A 20,583-nucleotide genomic window follows, 5' to 3' on the forward strand; every position below is an offset into this window, starting at 1 on the left:
TGACTCTGGCAGCTGTTCCCCTCTCCACGTGTGAGCCCAGTACCGAATCTCCCTGGGGGTCGGCTTCCTCCAGGCCCTGGTGACAACCATGGCAGGAAGGCAAGAGCAGCCACAGATGGAGACCCCTCCCTGGCAGGCGAGGCCGGGGATTTACCTGCACCACCCTCACGGCCCCCACGCATGCGCACATCAGGCTTCTCCTCATTTTCCAGATGAGGGAACTGGGCTCGGAGCGGTTGGGAAAGTCCTCTGAGGTCGTACATGGCGCACATCTGCCCGGGTAAGTGCTGGCTGCACTAAACTCTCCCAAACCCCTGCTTACAGATACTAACTATTCTTCTCCGGTTCCAAGGAGGAAACCGAGGCGCCAAGAGACAGAGCTACTTGCCCGAGGTGACATCCAGCAAAAGGCTGAGCCTGGCCTGGAGCCAGGGCCACAGGGCCACCCTCCACCCTGGCCGTGATGCCCCCTCGGGCCATGGGCACTCCTTCTGTACTGCAGGGTCCTGTATGGCCCTGGAGGGTGGCAAGGGCTTGGGAATTCTTTAGCTCTGGTGCTGGGGAATGTTCAGATTCCAGGCAAGATGACGACAGGACCACCTCTGTGTGCCGCCCACCTCGACCCACCAGGCCTGTGCTGGCCCCACCTGCTCCTTCTCGAATCTGCTGAGGGCTTGCTGCTGCTTCTCCACCAGCATGGCCAGCACAGCTCTGTCCCTCTTGCTGTCCAGGCACCTGGGGGGAGATGGCAACATCACCGCCAATCTTGACAGCCCGTGCAAGTGGATATAGAAAGTCACAGACACAGCCAGCCCTGGTCGGCCACATCAACCTGGAATGCCCTCCCAAGGTGCGGGCACCGGGGAGGAGGCAGCCATGCGTGGACAGGCTCGGCAGCCTTGGGGTGGCCAGATGGCCCCAGCCCTGGCTGTCACTCTTCCACCCCTCACAGCCACTTTTGGACTTTTGGTCTAAAGAGACAAAGGCTGGCAGAAGCAGCCCCTGTCACCCTGAAGACCCAGCCCAGGCCAGTGGGTCCTCTGGGGGGAGGAGGTGGGGGTCACCCACATCCACCCCCGCTCCCATCATGGGATAAACACCCTCAGCCTGGCCCGCTCAGACACTGGGTGAGGATGTTAACTGGAATCACCTTTCTGGAGACCAGTGTGGCATTATCAAGCGGCTTCCAAATGCATTCTCACTGACACGGTCATTCCACTTCTAAGATTTTGCCTTAGGCTGGGCGCGGTGGCTCAAGCCTGTAATCCCAGCACTTTGGGAGGCCGAGACGGGCGGATCACGAGGTCAGGAGATCGAGACCATCCTGGCTAACACACTGAAACCCCGTCTCTACTAAAAAATACAAAAAACTAGCCGGGCGAGGTGGCGGGCGCCTGTAGTCCCAGCTACTCGGGAGGCTGAGGCAGGAGAATGGCGTAAACCCGGGAGGCGGAGCTTGCAGTGAGCCGAGATCGCGCCACTGCACTCCAGCCTGGGCGATAGAGCGAGACTCCGTCTCAAAAAAAAAAAAAAAAAAAAAAAAAGAGATTTTGCCTTAAGGAAATGACCTCTCTATCTTCATTAATAATGGCAAAAAGCTGGAGACAGCCTAGAAGCCCAGAGATCCAGGACAGGCGAAGGGAGTTACAGCCCTGTCTGTGCGCCAGTGCGCCCTGTGTGTTACAGCGGTTACGTAGACACACAGAAAGGTTTTCCTGACATTTAAATTGAAAACGCAAGTTACAAAACAGCACATGCCGCCCATTTGCAACGTGGCAATAGCCATGTGTGTTTCCCCCCAGAACAGAGTATCCGCACTGGGCGCGGTGGCTCACGCCTGTAATCCCGGCTCTTTGAGAGGCGGAGGCGGGTGGATCACCTGAAGTCAGGAGTTCGAGACCAGCCTGATAAACATGGAGAAACCCCGTCTCTACTAAAAATACAAAATTAGCCGGGCGTGGTGGCGCATGCCTGTAATCCTAGCTACTTGGAAGGCTGAGGCAGGAGAATCGCTTGAAGGAGGCGGAGGTCGCAGTGAGCCTAGATCGCGCCATGCGCCACTACACCCCAACCAGGGCAACAAGAGCGAAACTCGGTCTCAAAAAAACAAAACAAAACAAAACAAAAAAGTATGCGCAAAGATGATTTCAGAAGTCATCTTTGGGACGATGGGGGGATTTTTAAAATTTGTGTATTGAGTACTTTACTGCCTTAGTTAAGTTTCAGCAAACACCTATTACTATTTGGACCAGTACCTAGTTTCTCAAAACGCTGTCGGGCCACGGGAGGGACCCGGACAGGGCGGGGAGGGGCGGGGCCGCGGCGGGGCGGGGCCGGCGCTGGGCGCATGCGCTCACCCTCGCCGATGCTCCAGCCAGGCTAGCTCCGCGAGCGTTTTCTCCTGGAGCGCCATCTCTCGCAGGTGCAGCAGCGCGGCCTGATGCTGTGCTCGCAGCTCCTCCTCCCGCAGGCTCCGCTCCAGCATCTGCGGCTTGAAGCGGCCCAAGGCTCCTAAAGCTCTGGGTTCGGCGCTTCCGGGCCTCGCGGGGCTCCACTAGGGCGGGCCGCGTCACCGCCTAGCTTCTAGACCGCTCCAGGCATCGGCCACCGCCTCCGAGAAGCCCTCTAGGACTGCCCGCCCCGCTCATCTCCCATGCCGCCCCCGCTTCCCCGACTGTGAGCTGGCGGGGCAGGCCGGATCTTCATCATCTCGGCCTCACCACCAGCCCTGATCCAGGAAGCCCAGGCCACCTGCCCTAAGATATACAACCTGGGCGGGGGCTAACCGTGCCCAAAGCACCCTGTTGAAATGCCTGCCCCGCTCTGTCACCCAGGGCGGGAGGAACCGGCTTGAGTAGCCGTCAGCTGGAAGACTGCGTGACGCAATGGCCGGAAGAACCTCCCGACCCAGAACCTGCCTTGGCCCTTCTTAGTGGAGGGACAGTTGAGTCCGGGGCCCACTACCAGGGCCTTGCTGGGCCCTGAAGTTGTGCCCCTCCCCCAGGGGACCTCTCCACCTACCTGGTGGGCGGGGTTGTCTGGAGGGAAGAGCTTGGCCAGGGGCAGCTGGGAGAGGGCTCCGTCAGGGCCCCCCACCTCTGAGGAAGGAAGCACCATGGTTGGGTCATGTAGGGGGTCTAAGTGCCCCGTGTCAGGGGCCATTTCTACCGGAGGGCCTCATAAAAGTAGGAGGTCTAGGGCAGTTTAGTGCCCCCACCCCATCCCGGACACACAAGGCTTCACGAAGAATCCACAAGACCACGCGGGAAGGGACCAGCAGTCTCCTGATGTGAAGTTCTAGTGTGTGACCCCACTGATTGTGGGAAAGACCAGACCAAAGGTAGAGGGAGCTCAGGGAGACAGCCCAGCTGCTCCGCTTCTACAGGAGGGGAGACTGAGGCCCACAGAGGGAGAAGGGCTGTTCTAGGTCCAGCACCAAGGAGCTGGCAGGTGACGGCAGAGCCCTGATCCCCAGCTGAAGTAGCTGACCTGCTGCCCACCGCTGCTGGCCGTGCTTCTGTTTCTGAGTGATGGAAAAAGGAGCCTATACTTAAAAGTCCTTAAGGGCTTTCCCTCCCCACAAAGAGAGCAGAAAGGACTGGATTTTGGCTTTACCATCCCATCTGCAACAACTAAAAAAATCACATAAATATACACACACATATGTGTGTTTATATAGAGATATGTGTGTGTATATACATATATATATATATATATTTTCACACACACATATGAAAGAACAGTTTTCCAGGCACTGGACATGAGGCAACACAGCACAGTGATCCCTGAGAGACAGAAAACAAAGGAGGTGAGACTTGCGACGCTCACCGTTCACTGCCTGAGACAGTTGCCAGGCTACGGTGAGGGAGGGGAAGCTGGCTGAGCTGGAGGAATGCCTGGGTAGAGGAGACAGCAGAGTCCGGGGGGACCAAGGCAACTGGAGTTTGTTGGGGCAGAGTGTCAGAGAGGAGAGAGTTGCACAGAGAGAGGACCTCTGAGATGTATGAAGCGTCCTCCTGGAGTATTCAGTAGAGAACTGATGGATGAATGCATGTCAAGAAGCTACCAGATGCTGGGACAGAAGCATTCCAGGGGACTGGAAGCCTGGGAATGACACCTGTTTCCAGTAGCCAGGCTGGAGGACCTCAGCACTCTCCCAGGTCACTGGGCAGGCAGTGTACACAGAACTTTCTTGCCCTGACTGTTGGAAATGATTAGCCCCAGGCTGAGCATTGACGCTCAGCTATTAACGCACTATTTTTTTTTTTTTTTTTTTTTTTTGAGACGGAGTCTCGCTCTGTCGCCCAGGCTGGAGTGCAGTGGCCGGATCTCAGCTCACTGCAAGCTCCGCCTCCCGGGTTCACACCATTCTCCTGCCTCAGCCTCCCGAGTAGCTGGGACTACAGGTGCTCGCCACCTCGCCCGGCTAGTTTTTTGTATTTTTTAGTAGAGACGGGGTTTCACTGTGTTAGCCAGGATGGTCTCGATCTCCTGACCTCGTGATCCGCCCGCCTCGGCCTCCGAAAGTGCTGGGATTACAGGCGTGAGCCACTGTGCCGAGCCTTAACGCACTATTAAGGCAAAGTCTGAAAGGATCAAATTACTTCCAAATGACTGCAGTCCAAAAGAAAGCTTAAGAATGTTTATAGGGGCCCGTGTGGTGGCTCACACCTGGAATCCCAGCACTTTGGGAGTCTAAGGTGGGCGGATCATGAGGTCGGGAGATGGAGACCATCCTGGCCAACATGGTGAAACCCCGTCTCTACTAAAATACAAAAAATTAGCTGGGCATGGTGACGGGCGCCTGTATTCCCAGCTACTTGGGAGGCTGAGGCAGGTGAATTGCTTGAACCTGGGAGGTGGAGGTTGCAGTGAACTGAGATTGCACCATTGCACTCCAGCCTGGTGACAGAGTGAGACTCTGTCTCAAAAGGAAAAAAAAAAAAAAGGCATGTTTACAAGAATACAAAAATATCTAGCACTCAGCAAGGTAAAATTCACAATGTCCGGAAGATATGCAAAGAAACCAGAAAATACAACCCATGGTGAGCAGGATAATTTATTAACCCTAACCCAGGCTCAACATGGGTGTGAGGATTGGCAGAGAAGGACATTAACAGTTTCATAACTGTATCCCATATGTTTAAGATGTTTCGTAGAGCCACAGAGGATATAAAACCAAAAGATCCAAATGGAATACACATTCTGATGAAAATTAAAACGCTTGGCCAAGCGCAGTGGCTCACGCCTGTAATCCCAGCACTATGGGGGGTCAAGGCGGGCGGATCACGAGGTCAGGAGATCAAGACCATCCTGGCTAACACAGTGAAATCCCATCTCTACTAAAAATACAAAAAAATTAGCCGGGTGTGGTGGCGGGTGCCTGTAGTTCCAGCTACTCGGGAGGCTGAGGTAGGAGAATGGCGTGAACCCAGGAGACGGAGCTTGCAGTGAGCCGAGATCGCACCACTGCACTCCAGCCTGGGCGACAGAGTGACAGAGTGAGACTCTGTCTCAAAAAAAAGGAAAAAAAAAAAAGAAAGAAAATTAAAACACTTGAGATGAAAAATACACCAGATGGGATGAAGGGCAGACTAGATACTGCAGAAGGAGAGATGAACGAATTGGAAGATAATAGCAATAGAAACGATCCAAAAGGAAAAAGGGAGGGAAAAAGAATAAAATAATACAAAGAGCTTCAGTAAGATCACAACTTCAAGTGGCCTAATAGATGGGTAATTGGAGTCCCTGAATGAGATGTGAGAGAAAGAGGAGCAAAAAGATATTTGAACAAATAGCAGCTAAACGATTTCCAAATATGAAGAAAATGAAAAATCCACAGGTCCAAGAATCTCAACAAACTCCAAGGACAAGAAATATGGACTTGGAGTCTATATTTTCCAAAAATTTTCAAAAAAAATGGAGTCCATTTTTTCAAAAAAAGAAAACATGAAAAACTACAACAAAAGACATCATAATAAAATAGCTCAAAACCAGTAACAAGGAGAAAGTTTTTTTTTTTTTTTTTTTTTTTTTGAGAGGGAGTCTCGCTCTGTCGCCCAGGCTGGAGTGCAGTGGCCGGATCTCAGCTCACTGCAAGCTCCGCCTCCCGGGTTCACACCATTCTCCTGCCTCAGCCTCCGAGTAGCTGGGACTACAGGTGCCCACCACCATGCCTGGCTAAATTTTTTTGTATTTTTAGTAGAGATGGGGTTTCACTGTGTTAGCCAGGATGGTCTTGATCTCCTGACCTCGCAATCCACCTGCCTCAGCCTCCCAAAGTGCTGGGATTACAGGCGTGAGCCACCGCACCTGACCGAGAAAGCCTTAAAAGCAGCCAGAGAAACAAAGACGCGGTAATGTACCGATGAACCAAGAAGAATGGCAATCGATTTCTTGTCACAAACAATGCAAGCAAGAAGACAATGGAGCAATGTCTTCGAAGTACTGAAAGGGAAAGACCACATCTAGCATTCTATGTCCAGGAAAGAGTACGTCAGAAATGGAGATGAGATGAAGGTGTCTTCAGACATCCGAAAGCTAAAGACACCAGCAGACACGCACCACCAGAAATACTAAGGGAAGTCCTTCCAGCAGAAGGAAAAGGATGCCGGTTAGAAATCTACATCTACCCGAAGCAATGGAGAGCACCAGAAATGGCAAAATGACGACTATGTGCAGATGGAAATATAAACACATACATCATTTAAAACTTTTAACAAGATAATTGGCTGTTTAAACAAAATGATAACAATGTATTGCAGAGTTTATAAAACATTTAAAATAAGCCTAGGTAATATGGCAAAACCCCATCTCTATAAAAAATACAAAAATGGCTGGGCATGGTGGCTCACGCCTGTAATCCCAGCACTTTGGGAGATTGAGGCAGGTGGATCACCTGAGGTCAGGAGTTCGAGACCAGCCTAGCCAACATAGTGAAATCCTGTCTCTACTAAAAATACAAAAATTAGCCAGGCATGATGGAGTGTACCTGTAATCCCAGCTACTCAGGAGGCTGAGGCAGGAGAATCGCTTGAACCTGTGAGGTGGAGATTGCACCATTGCACTCCAGCCTGGGCAACAAGAGCAAAACTCTATCTCAAAAAAAAAAAAATTAGCTTGGGGTGATGGTGCATGCCTGAGGTCCCAGCGACTTGGGAGGCTAAGGAAGGAGGATTGCTTGAGCACAGAAGGCAGAGGTTGCAGTGAGCCGAGATCTCACCACTGCACTCCAGCGTGGGTGACACAGTGAGACCCCCATCTCAAAAAACGAACAAAACATTTAAAATAAAATTCATGACAACAACAACCTAATGACCAGGAAAGAAGAACTGGCCTTGTACTATAAGTGAAGTGGTCGACTGTGTATACTATCATAAATCCTAAAGCAGCCACTAAAATTACAGAGTTACAGCTCCTGAGCCAACAATGGAGATAAAATGGAATAATAAAAAACATTGCTTAATCCAAAGGGAGGCAGATAGTAAGTGGAAGAAGAAAATAAAGGGACAGATAGAACAAAAGAAGAATAACCAGGTGAAAACCTAACTGCATCCGTCATCACGTTCAATGTGAATAGTGTAAGCACCCCAATTAAAACGCAGAGATTACCAGACTGATTTTTTTAAAGCAAGATCCAACTCTATGCTGCCTGTAAGAAACACACTTGAAACACAAAGATGCAAATAAATGGAAAGTAAAAGGATGACAATGGAGATACCGCGAAACACTAGTTGAAGGAGAGCTGGAGTGGCTGTATTAATATCAGACAAAGTAGCCTTTGAAGTGAAGGATACTGCTGCGGGTAAGAGGATTATTGCATAATGACAGAGGGGTCAGTTCATCAAAAGCGCATAATAATCCCGAGTGTTTATGGGCCTGATGTCAGAGCTTCAGAATACGTGAAGTGAAACCTGTTAGAACTGCAAGGAGAACTCGGCAAATCGCAATGTGATATTTCAACACCCATCTCTTACTCATCGATAGGAATGTTAGGCAGAAAATCCACCAAGATGCAGTAGATTTGAAGAGCACGATCCACCAACTTGATCTAAGTGATACTGCAGGACGCTCCCCCCAGCAACAACAGAACAGACATTGTTTTAAAGGAGCACCCACTGATGTAGACCATATTCCAGCTAAAACCCGAGTCTGGACATTATGAGGTCCACACGAATGTGTTTTGTGAACACAATGAAGTTAAACTAGGAATACGCAGCAGGTGCCAAGCCTGGAGATGGGGCGACTGTGGCCAGCTGGGAAGTCACTGCATCTGCCATGATCATACTGAGGGCTAAAATCACCTTGTGCGGCTGAGGCAGGAGAATGGCGTGGACCCGGGAGGCAGAGCTTGCAGTGAGCTGAGATCCGGCCACTGCACTCCAGCCTGGGAGACAGAGCGAGACTCCGTCTCAAAAAAAAAAAAAAAAAAAAAAAAAAAAATCACCTTGTGGTGGTCTCGCCGCGCCATCCCTACAACGTGCACGCAGACCCTTCCTTATTTGCTGACACACATCACACGGGAGGGGAGTCTGGACCAGCTTTTCTGCACAGCCCGCGCTGGGGAGGCTGTGCAGAGACCTTTCCCACCAGGGAAAGCCACTCAAAGGAATAGAAGTGGGCGTATCAGCAGGCCTGGAACCAGGGAAGGGTTCCTGTTCCCGAAGACACCGAGACAGGTTGTACCCAGGCTTCCAGGAGATGGCAGCCACCTGGAGGCCAGCCTGGGGGTCACGCCAGCTCAGAGGAGCTGAGACCCTCTGTCCCAGAGCAAGGCCAACAGCAGCCTGTGCTCAATCACCTGGCGGAAGCCCCGGAGGACCGAGGTGCCACACTCACCCTCCCTGGGCTGCGGACCTCCCTTCCGGTCAGGCTGGTCCCCCAGCTCTAGGGAAGCTTTCCTGCTGAGATCCTGACACAGCTCCCCCGGGCTGGGTGGGTGGAGACAGTGTCCGCCAGCTGTCTAACCCAGTTCCCCGGGCTCAAGGGATGCCAGGGGCTAGGGCTGCCCAAGGGTCAGTCACTGAGTGCTGGAGTCAGACAGACCTGACTACGGAACCCAGCTCCACTCTGCATGGCCTTGGGCAGCCACTGTAGCCCTCTGGGCCTCCTTGCTGTGTACCTGCCTCGGTTCCCCCCTTTTGGGTTCACACTGGCTGAGGGCTCTGCCTGCCTTCAGGCCTGGGTGGGGTTTTGAAGACACTGTCACCTGCAGAGGCTGGCTTGGCCACCACACTCTCTGGTCTGTCCTCGGGACCCTGGGAGGATGTGGCAGCATCTGTGTCCAGAGGCGGGTGTGACCTACAGGTGAGGACACGCCCAGGAGACTTGGCACCAGCGCCCGCAGTGCCCGCCCCACTACCTGTGCCCAGAGACTCCCCAATCTGCATTTCCACGTTGGGAGGGGGTGGCCAACCCCAGACCCCGGCCTCACCTGGGTGTGGCCGTCCCTGTGCTCTGAGAGGCTGTGGTCGGCTCTTGGTCCTTGCAAATTGGAGGCTGCTCCAGCTTCAACGCCTCCTCTGGCCCGGTCTGGGTCGAGTGTCTCTCCATCAGCTGCTATGAGGAGTGGGAGGCGTGTTGTGGAGAACGCAGGAGGCGGCTCCACAACGGCGGGCATTGGGTCAGGACGGTCAGGCCAAGCCCGGTCCCAAGGAGGAGCCTGAAGCTGGGCAAGTCTCCAACCTCAGGGGCCTCTCTGTCCATCTTGCCAGCGGGGCTGACGGTCCCCTCCTGCCTCCCGGAGAGGCCACTGCAGGGAAGCAGGGGTGGCTGGTGCCCAGCCAGGGCTGGAGGGTGTGGGAGCTGGGGGGCCCGCTGCACAGAGATGGGTGGGAAGGAAGCCCCAGCTCCGGTCCCGGCTGGGGGTGCTGGGAGGACAGGCACAGGAGGGGAGCAAAGCCTGTGATGCCGGGAGCAGGGAGAGAACAGGCAGGCATGCGGGGCAGGGTGTCAGTGCTGCTGTGGGTCTGAGGCCGCCTGTATGTGTACTCCCACACGTGCACACACACACACACACACACGTGCATGCACACACTTCCATCACTCTCCTGGAGATGCCCCCCAACATGTACCGTGGATGTACTTCCCGCCATCGGCCCCTGAACCAAACACAGAAGACAGGTCCACCTCCCAGAAGGTTATCTCTTCCAGCCAGGTCATAGCTGTCAGCCGCCCGGTCAATGCCCTGCCAGGGTCACCGTTCCTAGGCCTGGGTGACATTGTCACCTCATGGGGCAGGTGCTGAACCACCCCGGACAGCGAGAGCTGCCCATCGGAGGGGACACTATTGGCGCAGGACGGCCGTGCAGAGGCGGCTCAGGAGACGCTAAGCCCCTTCCCTTCTGGCCAGAGACCTGCCTGGGGTGTAAGCACCACACGCGCGTTGGGTCGTAGGCGCCCATGGAGAGCCCAGGGCTCAGGGGCCTACCAAGCCTGGGACACGGACAGGTGGGAGGCCCCAATGGCCATCTGTGACCCAGATCTGGTTCCCGCTGAGGCACCCCCAGTGCCGGCGCCCCCAGGACACAAGTGGCCGAAACCTCCTGTTTCTGCACAGAGACTGCTTCAAAGGGAGCTGCAGCCTCTGGCTCGCTTCCTCTCGGCGAGGGGTGCCCACTGTTCCCGTGGAAGTCTCCATATTCCTTCCCAGTGTGACTGACCTTCCCACCCAACCTCCTGCAGAGACAGGGGCTCCCCCCGTGGCAAGCGGCCGCTACCTCCAGCTGCCTCCTGAAGAGCAGCCCATCCAGAGTCTGCTGCGTCTCCCAGGCCTCCAGCTCTGCCCGCCGCCGCAGGAGGGCCAATGCCCGCTTCTGCTGGTCCAGCTGCAGGGAGAACCCAAGCTCACGGTTCCTGCTGCCCCCAGCCAGGGAGGGTGGGCCCCTTCCTCGGGGGTGACCCCGAGGAATCCTATGTCTGGGCAGGACCCCTCCCTCCAGCCCACCAACTTTCTCTCCCTGCCAGGGGCTTCCCCATCAGCCCGGGAAGCCCCTCCGTCTGTTCCTGCCACCTGCATGGTCCCCTCCCTCTCACCCGGCCACCGTGTTTCTAAATTCTATAGTCTGTGCATTAGAGCCTCTTCCACTTGGCCTCTGGGAGACAGAGGCTGCCCCCGGCTCACCACCCAGCAGAAAGGGGACCCAGCTGTCGTCGGCCTGGGGCAAACCTTCAGAGAATCCAGAAAGCTGGAGGTCTTCCGCTGGGTGTTGGGAAGGTGTCTCGCACACGGGTCCTCCTGCTGACCTGTGGAACAATGGAGGGGGGCAGCTGAGTGGCCCAGGCCACTCTCCAGGCCTCCCCTCGCCGCTGCCTCGGCGCACCATGGCACAGCGGGTTAACACAGCCTCTGCACCTGCGGGGAAACTGAGGCATGGAGGCCAGGCGTGAAGGCGGCCTGACTCCTGAGCCCAGCTGGCATCAACTCCATCAAGAGCAGCCCCTGCCCTGCATGTCGAGGAAGGGCTGGGAGGGCTGCAGCCCCATGGAAGGACACAGAGACCCGCTGCATCTGCTCGTCCCCGCTAAGGCTGGCTCTGCCTGACCCCGGCCAGGACCAACGCCCGGATGGATGGCAGGAGTCTGTGGGGAGGGCGGAGGCCCAGGCCCAGCATATGGGCTTTGCCCCCAGACAGACCGGGTCCATCAAGCATTTGCCATGTGACCTTGAACAAATCACTTGTCAGTCAGAGCCCAGTGGGGACACAGAGGTTCCTCCTTCCCTTGTGCGAGGGTCCAAGGAGATGGTTTGGTACAGGCTGGCTGTGCACTCAGCAGGTACAAGCTGCTGCTGACGGTGTGGACAGGGTGGGAGGGTGATGACAGGGTGGGTGTGAACGGGGTGGGTGGGTGCTGACAGAGTGGGTGGGTGCTGAGGGGGTAAGTGGGTACAGACAGGGTGGGTGGGTGCTCTCGGGGGGGTAGGTGCTGAGGTGGTGGGTGGGTGGTGACGGGGTGGGCGAGTGCTGAGGGGGTGGGTGGGTGCTGAGGGGGTGGGTGGGTGCTGATGTAAGCACTGGCACAAGTCCTGGGCTCTCCTTGGAATTTCTGGGATTGGTCCAGAGCGTGGGCATGAAAACGTCAGCCCCCTCCTTGGATAGTGAAGTTCCCAGTAGCAGCGGAGGGGGCTTCTCTTTCTCCTTGGTGGCCCCGAGTCCCAGCTCTGACTCTGCACGCTGTTGGAGCTCCTGGCCCCACGGAGGCTGCCACCAGGAGGCGCTGCAGGCAATGGGGTCTGCAGATGGTGGGGCCTCGTGACGGCTCTCGATGAGTGCCCCAGTCACTGTCGCCTAGTGTACGGACGGAGCCAAGACCAGGATCCCCACTCCGACTGCCCCAAGACCGGCGGCTCCTCCAGTGGACTGCTCGCATTCCCGGAACGGAGCAGCTCAGCCGTGAACCACACAGCTCAGCCGGTCTCTGGGCGTTTCCACAGCAGCAGAGGACGCCCCAAAGCACCGAGACAGGGCGAGCAGCAGGGGCGCCGGCCACATGGCGTGCACTGAGCATTCGCGGTCACCCCTGTGGCCCCATCTAACTGGTGATGATGGAAAGTGGAGACACTCTTACACTTCTTGGTTTTGGTTCAGGCATCTGTTCTGAGCTGAAATTCCTTTTTCGCCAAGGGGAGAAACCATCCTTTGCTTTTGTCTCATGGCCCTGAGAGAGGCTGAAGCCAGCGAAGGGGCCCCAGACCCACCAAATGCCCCTCCGGCTCCTGCGAGCCCCACAGTCCCGCGGCCCCCAAGATCTCCCAGCTGTGGCCTGAGGAGGGGGAGTCCTGGTCATCACCGGCCACATCAGCACCCAACAGTTCAGGGGACATGGCGGGACGTGAGCTGTGTTTGTTCCTGAGCTCTGAGCAGTGACCCAGGAGAAAGCGAGCCGTCCCCGAGCTGGGCATGGCCCTGGCTGGACAGAGACTGCAGGAGTCACCCCAGTGAGTGCCCTGACTCCTCTAGAATGGGTGAGAGCCCCAAAAAGTCTAGCTCCATGTGCCACCCCAAAGTCCCTGGTAGCTGTGAAGATGCAATGGGACAGTTTGACAGATCTTGGCACACAGCAGCTGCCGTCACTGCTGGTGGTGATGATGTTAACTAGCTACATTCTCAGTCATGTGGCTTGGGTCCTGGGGAGTCACAGCCTCAAACCAGAATGAGGCTGACAGGACCCATGCCCTCGGTGGGGGCTGTGGAGTTTGAGAGCCAGGGCCCTGCTGTCCAACATGGCGGCTGGCAGCCACACCCGCCATTTACATTTAAACTTAAATTCACAAAAAATAAAACGTAAAGTGCCACTCTTCAGTCACACTAGCCACATTTTCGTGGCTTGACGGCCACATGTGACTGGTGGCTACCATATTGGACAACTCAGAATCTGGAACATTTCCCTCATTGCAGAAGGTTTCTAGTGGACAGTGTGGTGTATGTGTTTAAGTCTAGAAAGTTCCACTGGATGGAGCGAGTCTACGTGTTTAAGTCTAGAAGCTTCTATTGGACAGTTCTGGTCTAGGTGTTTAAATCTAGAAGGTTCCATTGGACAACTCAGGTCTGTTTAAGTCTAGAAGGTTCCATTGGACAGAGCTAGTCTACATGTTTCAGTCTAGAAGATTCCACTGCACAGCTCTGGTCTGGGTGTTTGAGTCTAGAAGGTTCCACTGGACAGCTCTGGTGTAGGTGTTTATGTCTAGAAGATTCTCCCAGACAGTGCTGCCTCCAGTCATAAAAGCTAGACCCAATAGACTCCTGTTGCCTATACCCCTGGGGCTACTGCACCTTCCGCCCATAGGATGGTGAATGAGGTATGGGGTAAAAACTGCCCCTTCAGGCTGCCCTTTCTAAGGAGAAGGCAGAGCCTGACTCTGACCTCAACCCCCTTGGGAGATCCCGGCCAAGAGGCGGCTGTCCTGCGGCCATTGGAACTGTCCATGACTCACATCGGCTAGCCCCTGCCCATCCAGCCTTCAGGAAGTGGGAAGTCAGCAAATCCGGCAGTGGGAGAACAGAGCCCCATCCCAGCCCATCCCTGGGCACCCTGGGAAGCTCGCTGCACCTCCCTGGGCTGCACTTTCTGGGGATAGGAAAGGTGGTGCTATGGTTTGAACGCTTGTCCCTCCTCATGTTGAAATGCAAGGCAATTCAGCCATGAGGCGGCTATTCAGCCACGAGATGATTCAGTCATGAGGGTTCCAACCTTGTGAATGGATGAATGCCATCATTGTGGGCGGAGGTTTGTTATAAAAGGGGGAATCCCACCCCCCTCGCCCCCCTGCCTTCCTCTCTGTGTTCATGCTGCAAGAAGGCCCTTGCCAGACGCCAGCATCTTGTTCTTGGACTTCCCAGCCTCCAGAACTGTGAGCCAATACATTTCTGGTCATTATAAATCATCCGGTCTCTGGGATTCTGTTACAACAGCATAAACAACCAAGGCCAGAGGCCTGCAGGGGCCTTCCTAACTCTGAACGCCCCCCAGCACATGAGCTGTCTGCCCCTTCCTGTTGAATTCTCCCCTTGGCCTCATGCCTCAGATCCCATCCGCTGTGTATCCTCCCTTGCTTGTCTTCTTACTGTCCACTTTCCCTGAAACACAGGCACTGTAAGGGCCGGGGCCTGCTCCCTCAGTGCCAGGCAGGCAGTAATACTCAGAGGGTGTGTGTGGAAGGAAGGGGCAGGTGCATACCAGGGCTGCAGAGGCTCCCATGTCCTGGAGACTGGGAGAGTCTCCCAGGGGAGGGGCCGGAGTGGGGAAGACGCAGACCCTTCCTCCCTCAGAGGGCTCCAGGTGTGAGCCTGACAGGCCCTCTCCTCCACACACATACAAGCATGCACACACACATGCATGTGCACAAACACACAGGACCCTCTCTGCTGGTCCACAGAGAACAGCTTCCCTCAAGCTGCCAGGTATGGCTCCAGGGCCCTGGGAGGATGCTGTCAGTTGGGGAGGACCCGATGAGCCCCTCACCAACCGGGAAGCAGCCTCCAGGAGGGCTCCAGCTCAAGGCTTTGAACCCAGCCCGTGGCATCCACATCCCAGGACTGAAACCCTCCTCCCTGCCCCCGGCACTGGCCCTGGGGCAGGAACCTTCCTCAGAACTCCCCGCTGCCAGCCGAGGAGGGTGCAGGATGTATCTGGGGCTGCTCTGGGATGGTGGTCCAGGGGTAGCCCCCATTCACTCAGAATGCACCCTCCCACCATCTCTCCCCCAGCTAGACATGAACATGTTTTACTCCAATGCTCAAAACCTGTTCTTCTGAAGAAAACCAACAGACAACGACGAAGCAGCGAAAAGGGTCCCCCACCTTCTGAGTCCATACTCACTTCCCATGGCTGCACCAGCCCCTCCAGCTGCCCTGCCAAGCCCACCCGCCAGGAGGGTCCCACAGCGCAGCCCATGCCAGCACGAGGGCCTCAAGCCCAGGGCTTCAGCAACTGCTGGGTCCCTTGGGCACCAGGCAGTGGGCACTGCTTGTTGGAAACCCAGGATGAAAAGACTCAGTAGCAGGAAAAAAAAGTTGAATCCAGGCTGATGGGACTGTAAGGAAGCGCCCTGGGAGGTGGGATGAGCACAGCGGCATGGGGCACGGCTGTCATGAAATAAGCACGTGGGTCTCATCCACCCAGCCCCCATCACTGCAGGCGTGGCGAGCACAGAGCACGCAGAGGGTCCCGAAAGCCTCCAAAACCTTTAATAACGAGGCGTGGATGCTCTCCACGTGGAAAAGTATTTCTCTACCCCACAGGGCCAAGCTCGAGTGCTAGGCAGTGGAAGGGGTTCTCAGCGGATGCCCCTGGCCACCCGACCAGCCAGCCCAGGGCCTGTCTGCAGGGTCGCCCTTACCGCAGCTCTGGGGGGTCCAGGGCGCCACAGAGTCTGCCCCTCCAGCCGACGGCATCTCCTCCAGTCGTAGGGAGCCCCAGATAGGGTGCAGCATGGCTGGGCCCGCGTGTGAGCTGGAAGACACAGGCACACGCATGGCAGGGCCAGGACCGTGGAGGAGACAGGAGGCAGGGAGATCTGGGGGACAGCCCTTGTTGAGCAGGAAGCTGGGCTCCTGTGGCCTGGAGCAGCTCTCAGACTCCCAACAGTATGCCCAGGATGGGACCCGAAGGCCAAAAGCCTGGCAGGGGAAGAGCCTGAGGCCTGGGAACCAGGAAGCAGGGGTGAGTGGGAGGCAGGGGTGAGCGGGAGGCAGGGGTGAGCAGGTGGGGCCTGAGCATGTGTCCCAGCATGGTGGTGTGGGCCGAGGCGAGGCTACCAGCCCACATCTGGTAAGCACCGGCGCCAAGCCTGGCTGCTCTGGGCTCTGTACTCGGACCCCAGGGAGAGCAGGGGTATGCACGGTCAGCTTCCATGGCCACCATCGGTCCCCAGGGCCAAGGTCAGAGTCTCCCCAGCCAGCGTGGTCATCGGGACCACCTTTGCCATCTACTAAGGGCACTGCCCACCAGGCCCAGAGCAGAATGGGGTCACACGTCAGCTGTGACCTTCACCCCTCTGCTCAAGGCTGGCACTGGAGACTTCAGGGCAACCTATCTGGGGAGCACCCAGGCTGTGACCATGGAGGCAGGCATGGCTGGACCCACACACCTGCCCCCACTCAGGCTGGCCAGCACGCAAGGCTGACAGAGCCAGGAGCCAGGTGTAGCCGCTGGCCTTTCCCCTGGAGGTGGCTGAGTGGTGAGGGAGAGCTGCCAGGCACAGGCAGGCAGCGCTACTGGGATGAGGGGTCTTTGGGGTGCACAGAGAGATGGTTTGTGGGTGGGGCGTGTGCTGAGCCTGCATCTGGGGCGTGTGCTGAGCCTGCATCCATGAGCACAGCTCGCCTCACTTTGCATTTCTCATCAGGGCCCCCATCTGTGCTTCCTGGTCCACAGTGACCCAGAATCCACTGGAGTGGCTGAAGATGCTGCCCATACCTGTGGCCCAGGGGTTGTCGGGCAGGGGGTAGACACGCCCTCCCTCAGCAGCCCTCAGGGCCCACAGGTGTTTGTCTCACACCCCAACTCAGAAATCAGTCTGAGGCCCGGAGCAGTGGCTCACACCTGTAATCCCAGCACTTTGGGAGGCTGAGGTGGGAGGATTACGAGGTCAGGAGTTCAAGACCAGTCTGGCCAATATGGTAAAAACCCGTCTCTACTAAAAATACAAAAATTAGTTGGGCGTGGTGGCGGGTGCCTGTAATCCCAGTTGCTGGGGAGGCTGAGGCAGGAGAATCGCTTGAACCTGGGAGGCAGAGGTGGCAGTGAGCTGAGATCAAGCCATCGCACTCCAGCCTGGGCAACAGAGCAAGACTCCATCTCAAAAAACAAAAACAAAAAACAAACAAACAAAGAAATCAGTCTGAGAGGCAGCCAGGATCTGGGGCACCTGAGAGGCTCGGCGTGGGAAATGCAGGAGGGCGGCAGCAGGTGGATCCAGCAGAGGCTGCCTGCGCTGGCCCTGAAGCTCCCGCCCCTCAAGTGGTGAGTGGCAACAGCTGTTTCAGAAGACACAGGCCGGGCCCCTTTCCTGGTTGCTGGAGCAGGGGCGGAAGCCTTGGGAGGGCCCAGCGAGCCTCTGAGCCTCTCCCTAATCCCTGCTCTCCACAAACCCGGGTCCCTCCGGGCCACGGTTCATGAATATGATTCTGCCTCCTGCTGTGTCTCTGCCGCCTCGGCAGGGCTGTGGAGGTGGAGGGCACAGCCCAGTGCCTGGCCCTGGTGGGAACGTCTGGGTACCATCGCCACAGGGAGCCTGGGCCAAGCCTCTGCCCGTCTGGCTGGACCCAGGCTAGGCCAGGAATGCGGAGACCTCAGCCTGAGTCTGGCCCTGGGGGCAGATCTAGCTGGTCCCCGGGGAGCCAGGGACACTGAAATTAACCTTGCCAAAAATTCTCACCACCCCCGCACCCCACCCCTTCTCAAGGGCTGGGCGGAAGTTGTCCCGGGCAACGCAGGGACAGAGGCGAGGTCTGGCCCGATGCTGCCCTCTTCTGGTCACAATGACTCAGTTCCACGGGCTGGACTGGGCCTGGGCAGCAGGTGGGGTCGGGAGTGAGATGGGGCACAACCCAAAGGCCCTGGCACAGGCACCAAGCCCACCATCCCCTGAGGTCAAGGAGTGAGGCTCCAGGAGAGGAAGCTGGTGGGGTTTCCTAGGAAGGATGGGCAGGGGAGGCTTCGGGCCAGGAAATGTCCCAGCAGCGGGGAGGGGAGGGGCGGGGAAAGGAGGGAAGGTTGGGCTTGGGGAGGGGGCACCCCCTTCCCCCACATGTGGACTCTGAGCAACAGCTCCTCTGCTGTGGTGCCCACTGCCACCCTAGTGCTACACGTGGCGTCTGCCCTCACGCCCTCGGCCACCCAGAAGACAGCTTGGTGGAGGTGGGTGGCATGACCCAGGCCCTGGCGTCCAGGGAGCCAACGTCTAGGTGTCCCTGGTGAACCTGGCCACATGTTAAGGATGCACAGAGGCCTTCCCAAGAGACAGCCGCCGACCTGGCCTCCTGCCTGCCCCGCCCGTGGTGCTGAGTTTTTGAGCCTGGGTTCCAGGGCTGCCTGGGAAGCGGCTCAGGTCAGGCCGGGGTCCCTCACCCGGGTGCTTCCGTCAAGGACAGAGGGGTGAGAGTGGCCGTGAGTGGCCCAAGAAGGCCTGGCAGCATGTGGCGTGCAGGGAGCCGCGGCGACCAGGAGGGCACTGCTGGCCAGGAGGCCCTGGACAGGGATCCCGGCCCACCCTAGCAAGAGCGAGAGGCTGCTGGGCAGGTGGTGGGCTCGGAGGAAGATTTTTGGTGGGGAGCAGGTATGGAGGGGAGTTTTTCAGGAGAGGAGATCCAAACATGTTCACAAATCCCCAGGAGGGACTCGAGGCCACAGCTGCTACTGAGGCTTAGGTGCTCGGGAGGGAGCCGCCGCCGCGTGCACTACAACCTCTGTCATGAGTGTCTAACTCAATTTCCACCTGCACACGCCCCTGGACCGAACCTGCTGGGCTCCACTTCCGCCTGGGGCTCACTGGGGCTGCAGGTGCTGGGGTAGGACAGATGCTCCCCTGGGAGGAGGGAGTTGGGACGGAGAGGGACCTGGGGGTCGCGGGGGAGGTGGGCTTACCTCCCCGCAGAGGGGCTGAGGGCCTGGAAGGGGGCCACACCTCTCTGCAGCCTTTTGTCCAGTTTCACATCCACGTGTCCCTCTTCTAGGAAACCTTGGAGAAGAGGGCACCTGGCTTCACTCCCTGGTCAGCGGGAGCACAGGACGGGGGACCCAAGCCATCACAGCAGGAGAGCCTGAGCCACACCTGCAGGGGTGAGGGTGGGGGAGCTTCCCTGGCCCTCAGGCCCCTCTGCTGGAGGAAGGGCAGGGAGTCAGCAGGGAAGGAGCCACGGGAGAAACCTCACTCTTCCTCTGGCCAGAGGACAAGACCGGAGCAACAGCTGTTGCAGATGCCACACGCCACACAGGAGAGCTCACACACTCCACACGCCACGCGGGAGAGCCCACGTACACCATGCTGCTCAGACCCCCTGGACAACCCCTGGCTGTTGTCCTCCTAGCCCCCTTTCCAGGAAGGAAGCCAAGGCTCAGAGACAAAATGGGGTCCCCATTCCTCCCAGCCCACAGGACCCCCCGGCCACCCGGCGGTCACTGTGGCCCAGGTGCCAGCCTACCTCGGGGCTTGCTCTCGTGGGGGGACCTCAGGCTCACACTCTGCTGTTGCTCCCAGCTGGGGCCCCACGGCAGTGTCTCGTCGTCCAGGAAGTAAGTGGCAGGGAGAAGGGGCTGGGGCTGCACGCTCGCCCATTCCCCAGGTGCCTCTCTGCCCCCGTTGGGCCCCAAGGCTCCAGGGCAGGCTGGGGCGGTGAGCGTGGGGGCAGCAGGCAGGGTGTGGGCACGTAAGCGCAGCAGGCTGGCAGCTAGGTCCCCGACAGTGTCCGGTGCCTCGGCATCCTGCAGCTTGGCAGTGAGGCTATCGACCCGTTGCTTGAGGACTTTGGCCGTGGTCTCTAGCGCCTGCAGCCGCGCCTGCTTATGTTGGAGGTGCAGGGGGCTGGAAGTGCCCAGGTGCTCGGCCTCCTTCGGGTCCAGGTAGATGCACAGCCCGCGGGGTAGGTAGTGGGTGGTCAGGTCCTGGGGCTCCAGGGATCCCAGAGAGGGTGAGGCTGACAGCAGCACGGGGGCATCCCGTTCATCTTGGGGGCCCCCTATCCCTGGGGTTTCTAGGGTCTCAGCACGGTTCCAGGCTCTGTTCAAACACAGGCAGAAGCTGCAGGGAGAGAGACGTGGGCAGATCAGCTCAGGCTCGGTCGCCCCAGCAGGGCATGAAAAGCACGCGTGTTTTGTGGGGGTGAGCATCACAGCAGCGTCTGTGACCGACCGAGTGTCTGTCCGCAGGGACCAGGGAAGTGGTGACGGTATCCACACAACAGACACAACAAACCACACAGCTGCCGCAAGGAACAGGGCCAGGCGTGAGTGAGGGGACAGAGGAATTGGATCCCGGGCACTGCCTGTGGGGTGTAAAACGGTGCTGCCGCGGTGAGAGGCAGTTGGGTCGAACATAGAACGACCACGGGTCTGGCAAGTCTGCCTCTGGGCACGCACCCAGAA

The 20,583-nt window shown here is 57.4% G+C and overlaps 1 protein-coding gene across 9 annotated transcripts in view; it reads right to left on the reverse strand.

The window, feature by feature from the left end:
• LOC105472048 (coiled-coil domain containing 187) overlaps positions 1-20,583 on the reverse strand; it is a 51,862-nt gene that overhangs the window by 15,467 nt on the left and 15,812 nt on the right. For 5 of the 9 annotated variants that reach the window (XM_071078617.1, XM_071078616.1, XM_071078611.1 and 2 more), the window contains exons 8-17: positions 19,644-20,239; positions 19,087-19,180; positions 15,839-15,951; positions 11,168-11,244; positions 10,719-10,826; positions 9,434-9,558; positions 9,209-9,300; positions 3,022-3,098; positions 2,358-2,491; positions 618-735 (exon numbers count right to left, since the gene is read on the reverse strand). In XM_071078617.1, the coding sequence (XP_070934718.1) occupies positions 618-735; positions 2,358-2,491; positions 3,022-3,098; positions 9,209-9,300; positions 9,434-9,558; positions 10,719-10,826; positions 11,168-11,244; positions 15,839-15,951; positions 19,087-19,180; positions 19,644-20,239 (1,534 nt within the window). The remainder of the gene's footprint in view (positions 1-617; positions 736-2,357; positions 2,492-3,021; positions 3,099-9,208; positions 9,301-9,433; positions 9,559-10,718; positions 10,827-11,167; positions 11,245-15,838; positions 15,952-19,086; positions 19,181-19,643; positions 20,240-20,583) is intronic. The other 4 variants (XM_071078612.1, XM_071078615.1, XM_071078613.1 and 1 more) reach the window with 4 other exon arrangements.

The sequence above is a fragment of the Macaca nemestrina genome, chromosome 14 (genome assembly GCF_043159975.1).
Source record: "Macaca nemestrina isolate mMacNem1 chromosome 14, mMacNem.hap1, whole genome shotgun sequence".
NCBI classification, from domain to species: Eukaryota; Metazoa; Chordata; class Mammalia; order Primates; family Cercopithecidae; genus Macaca; species Macaca nemestrina.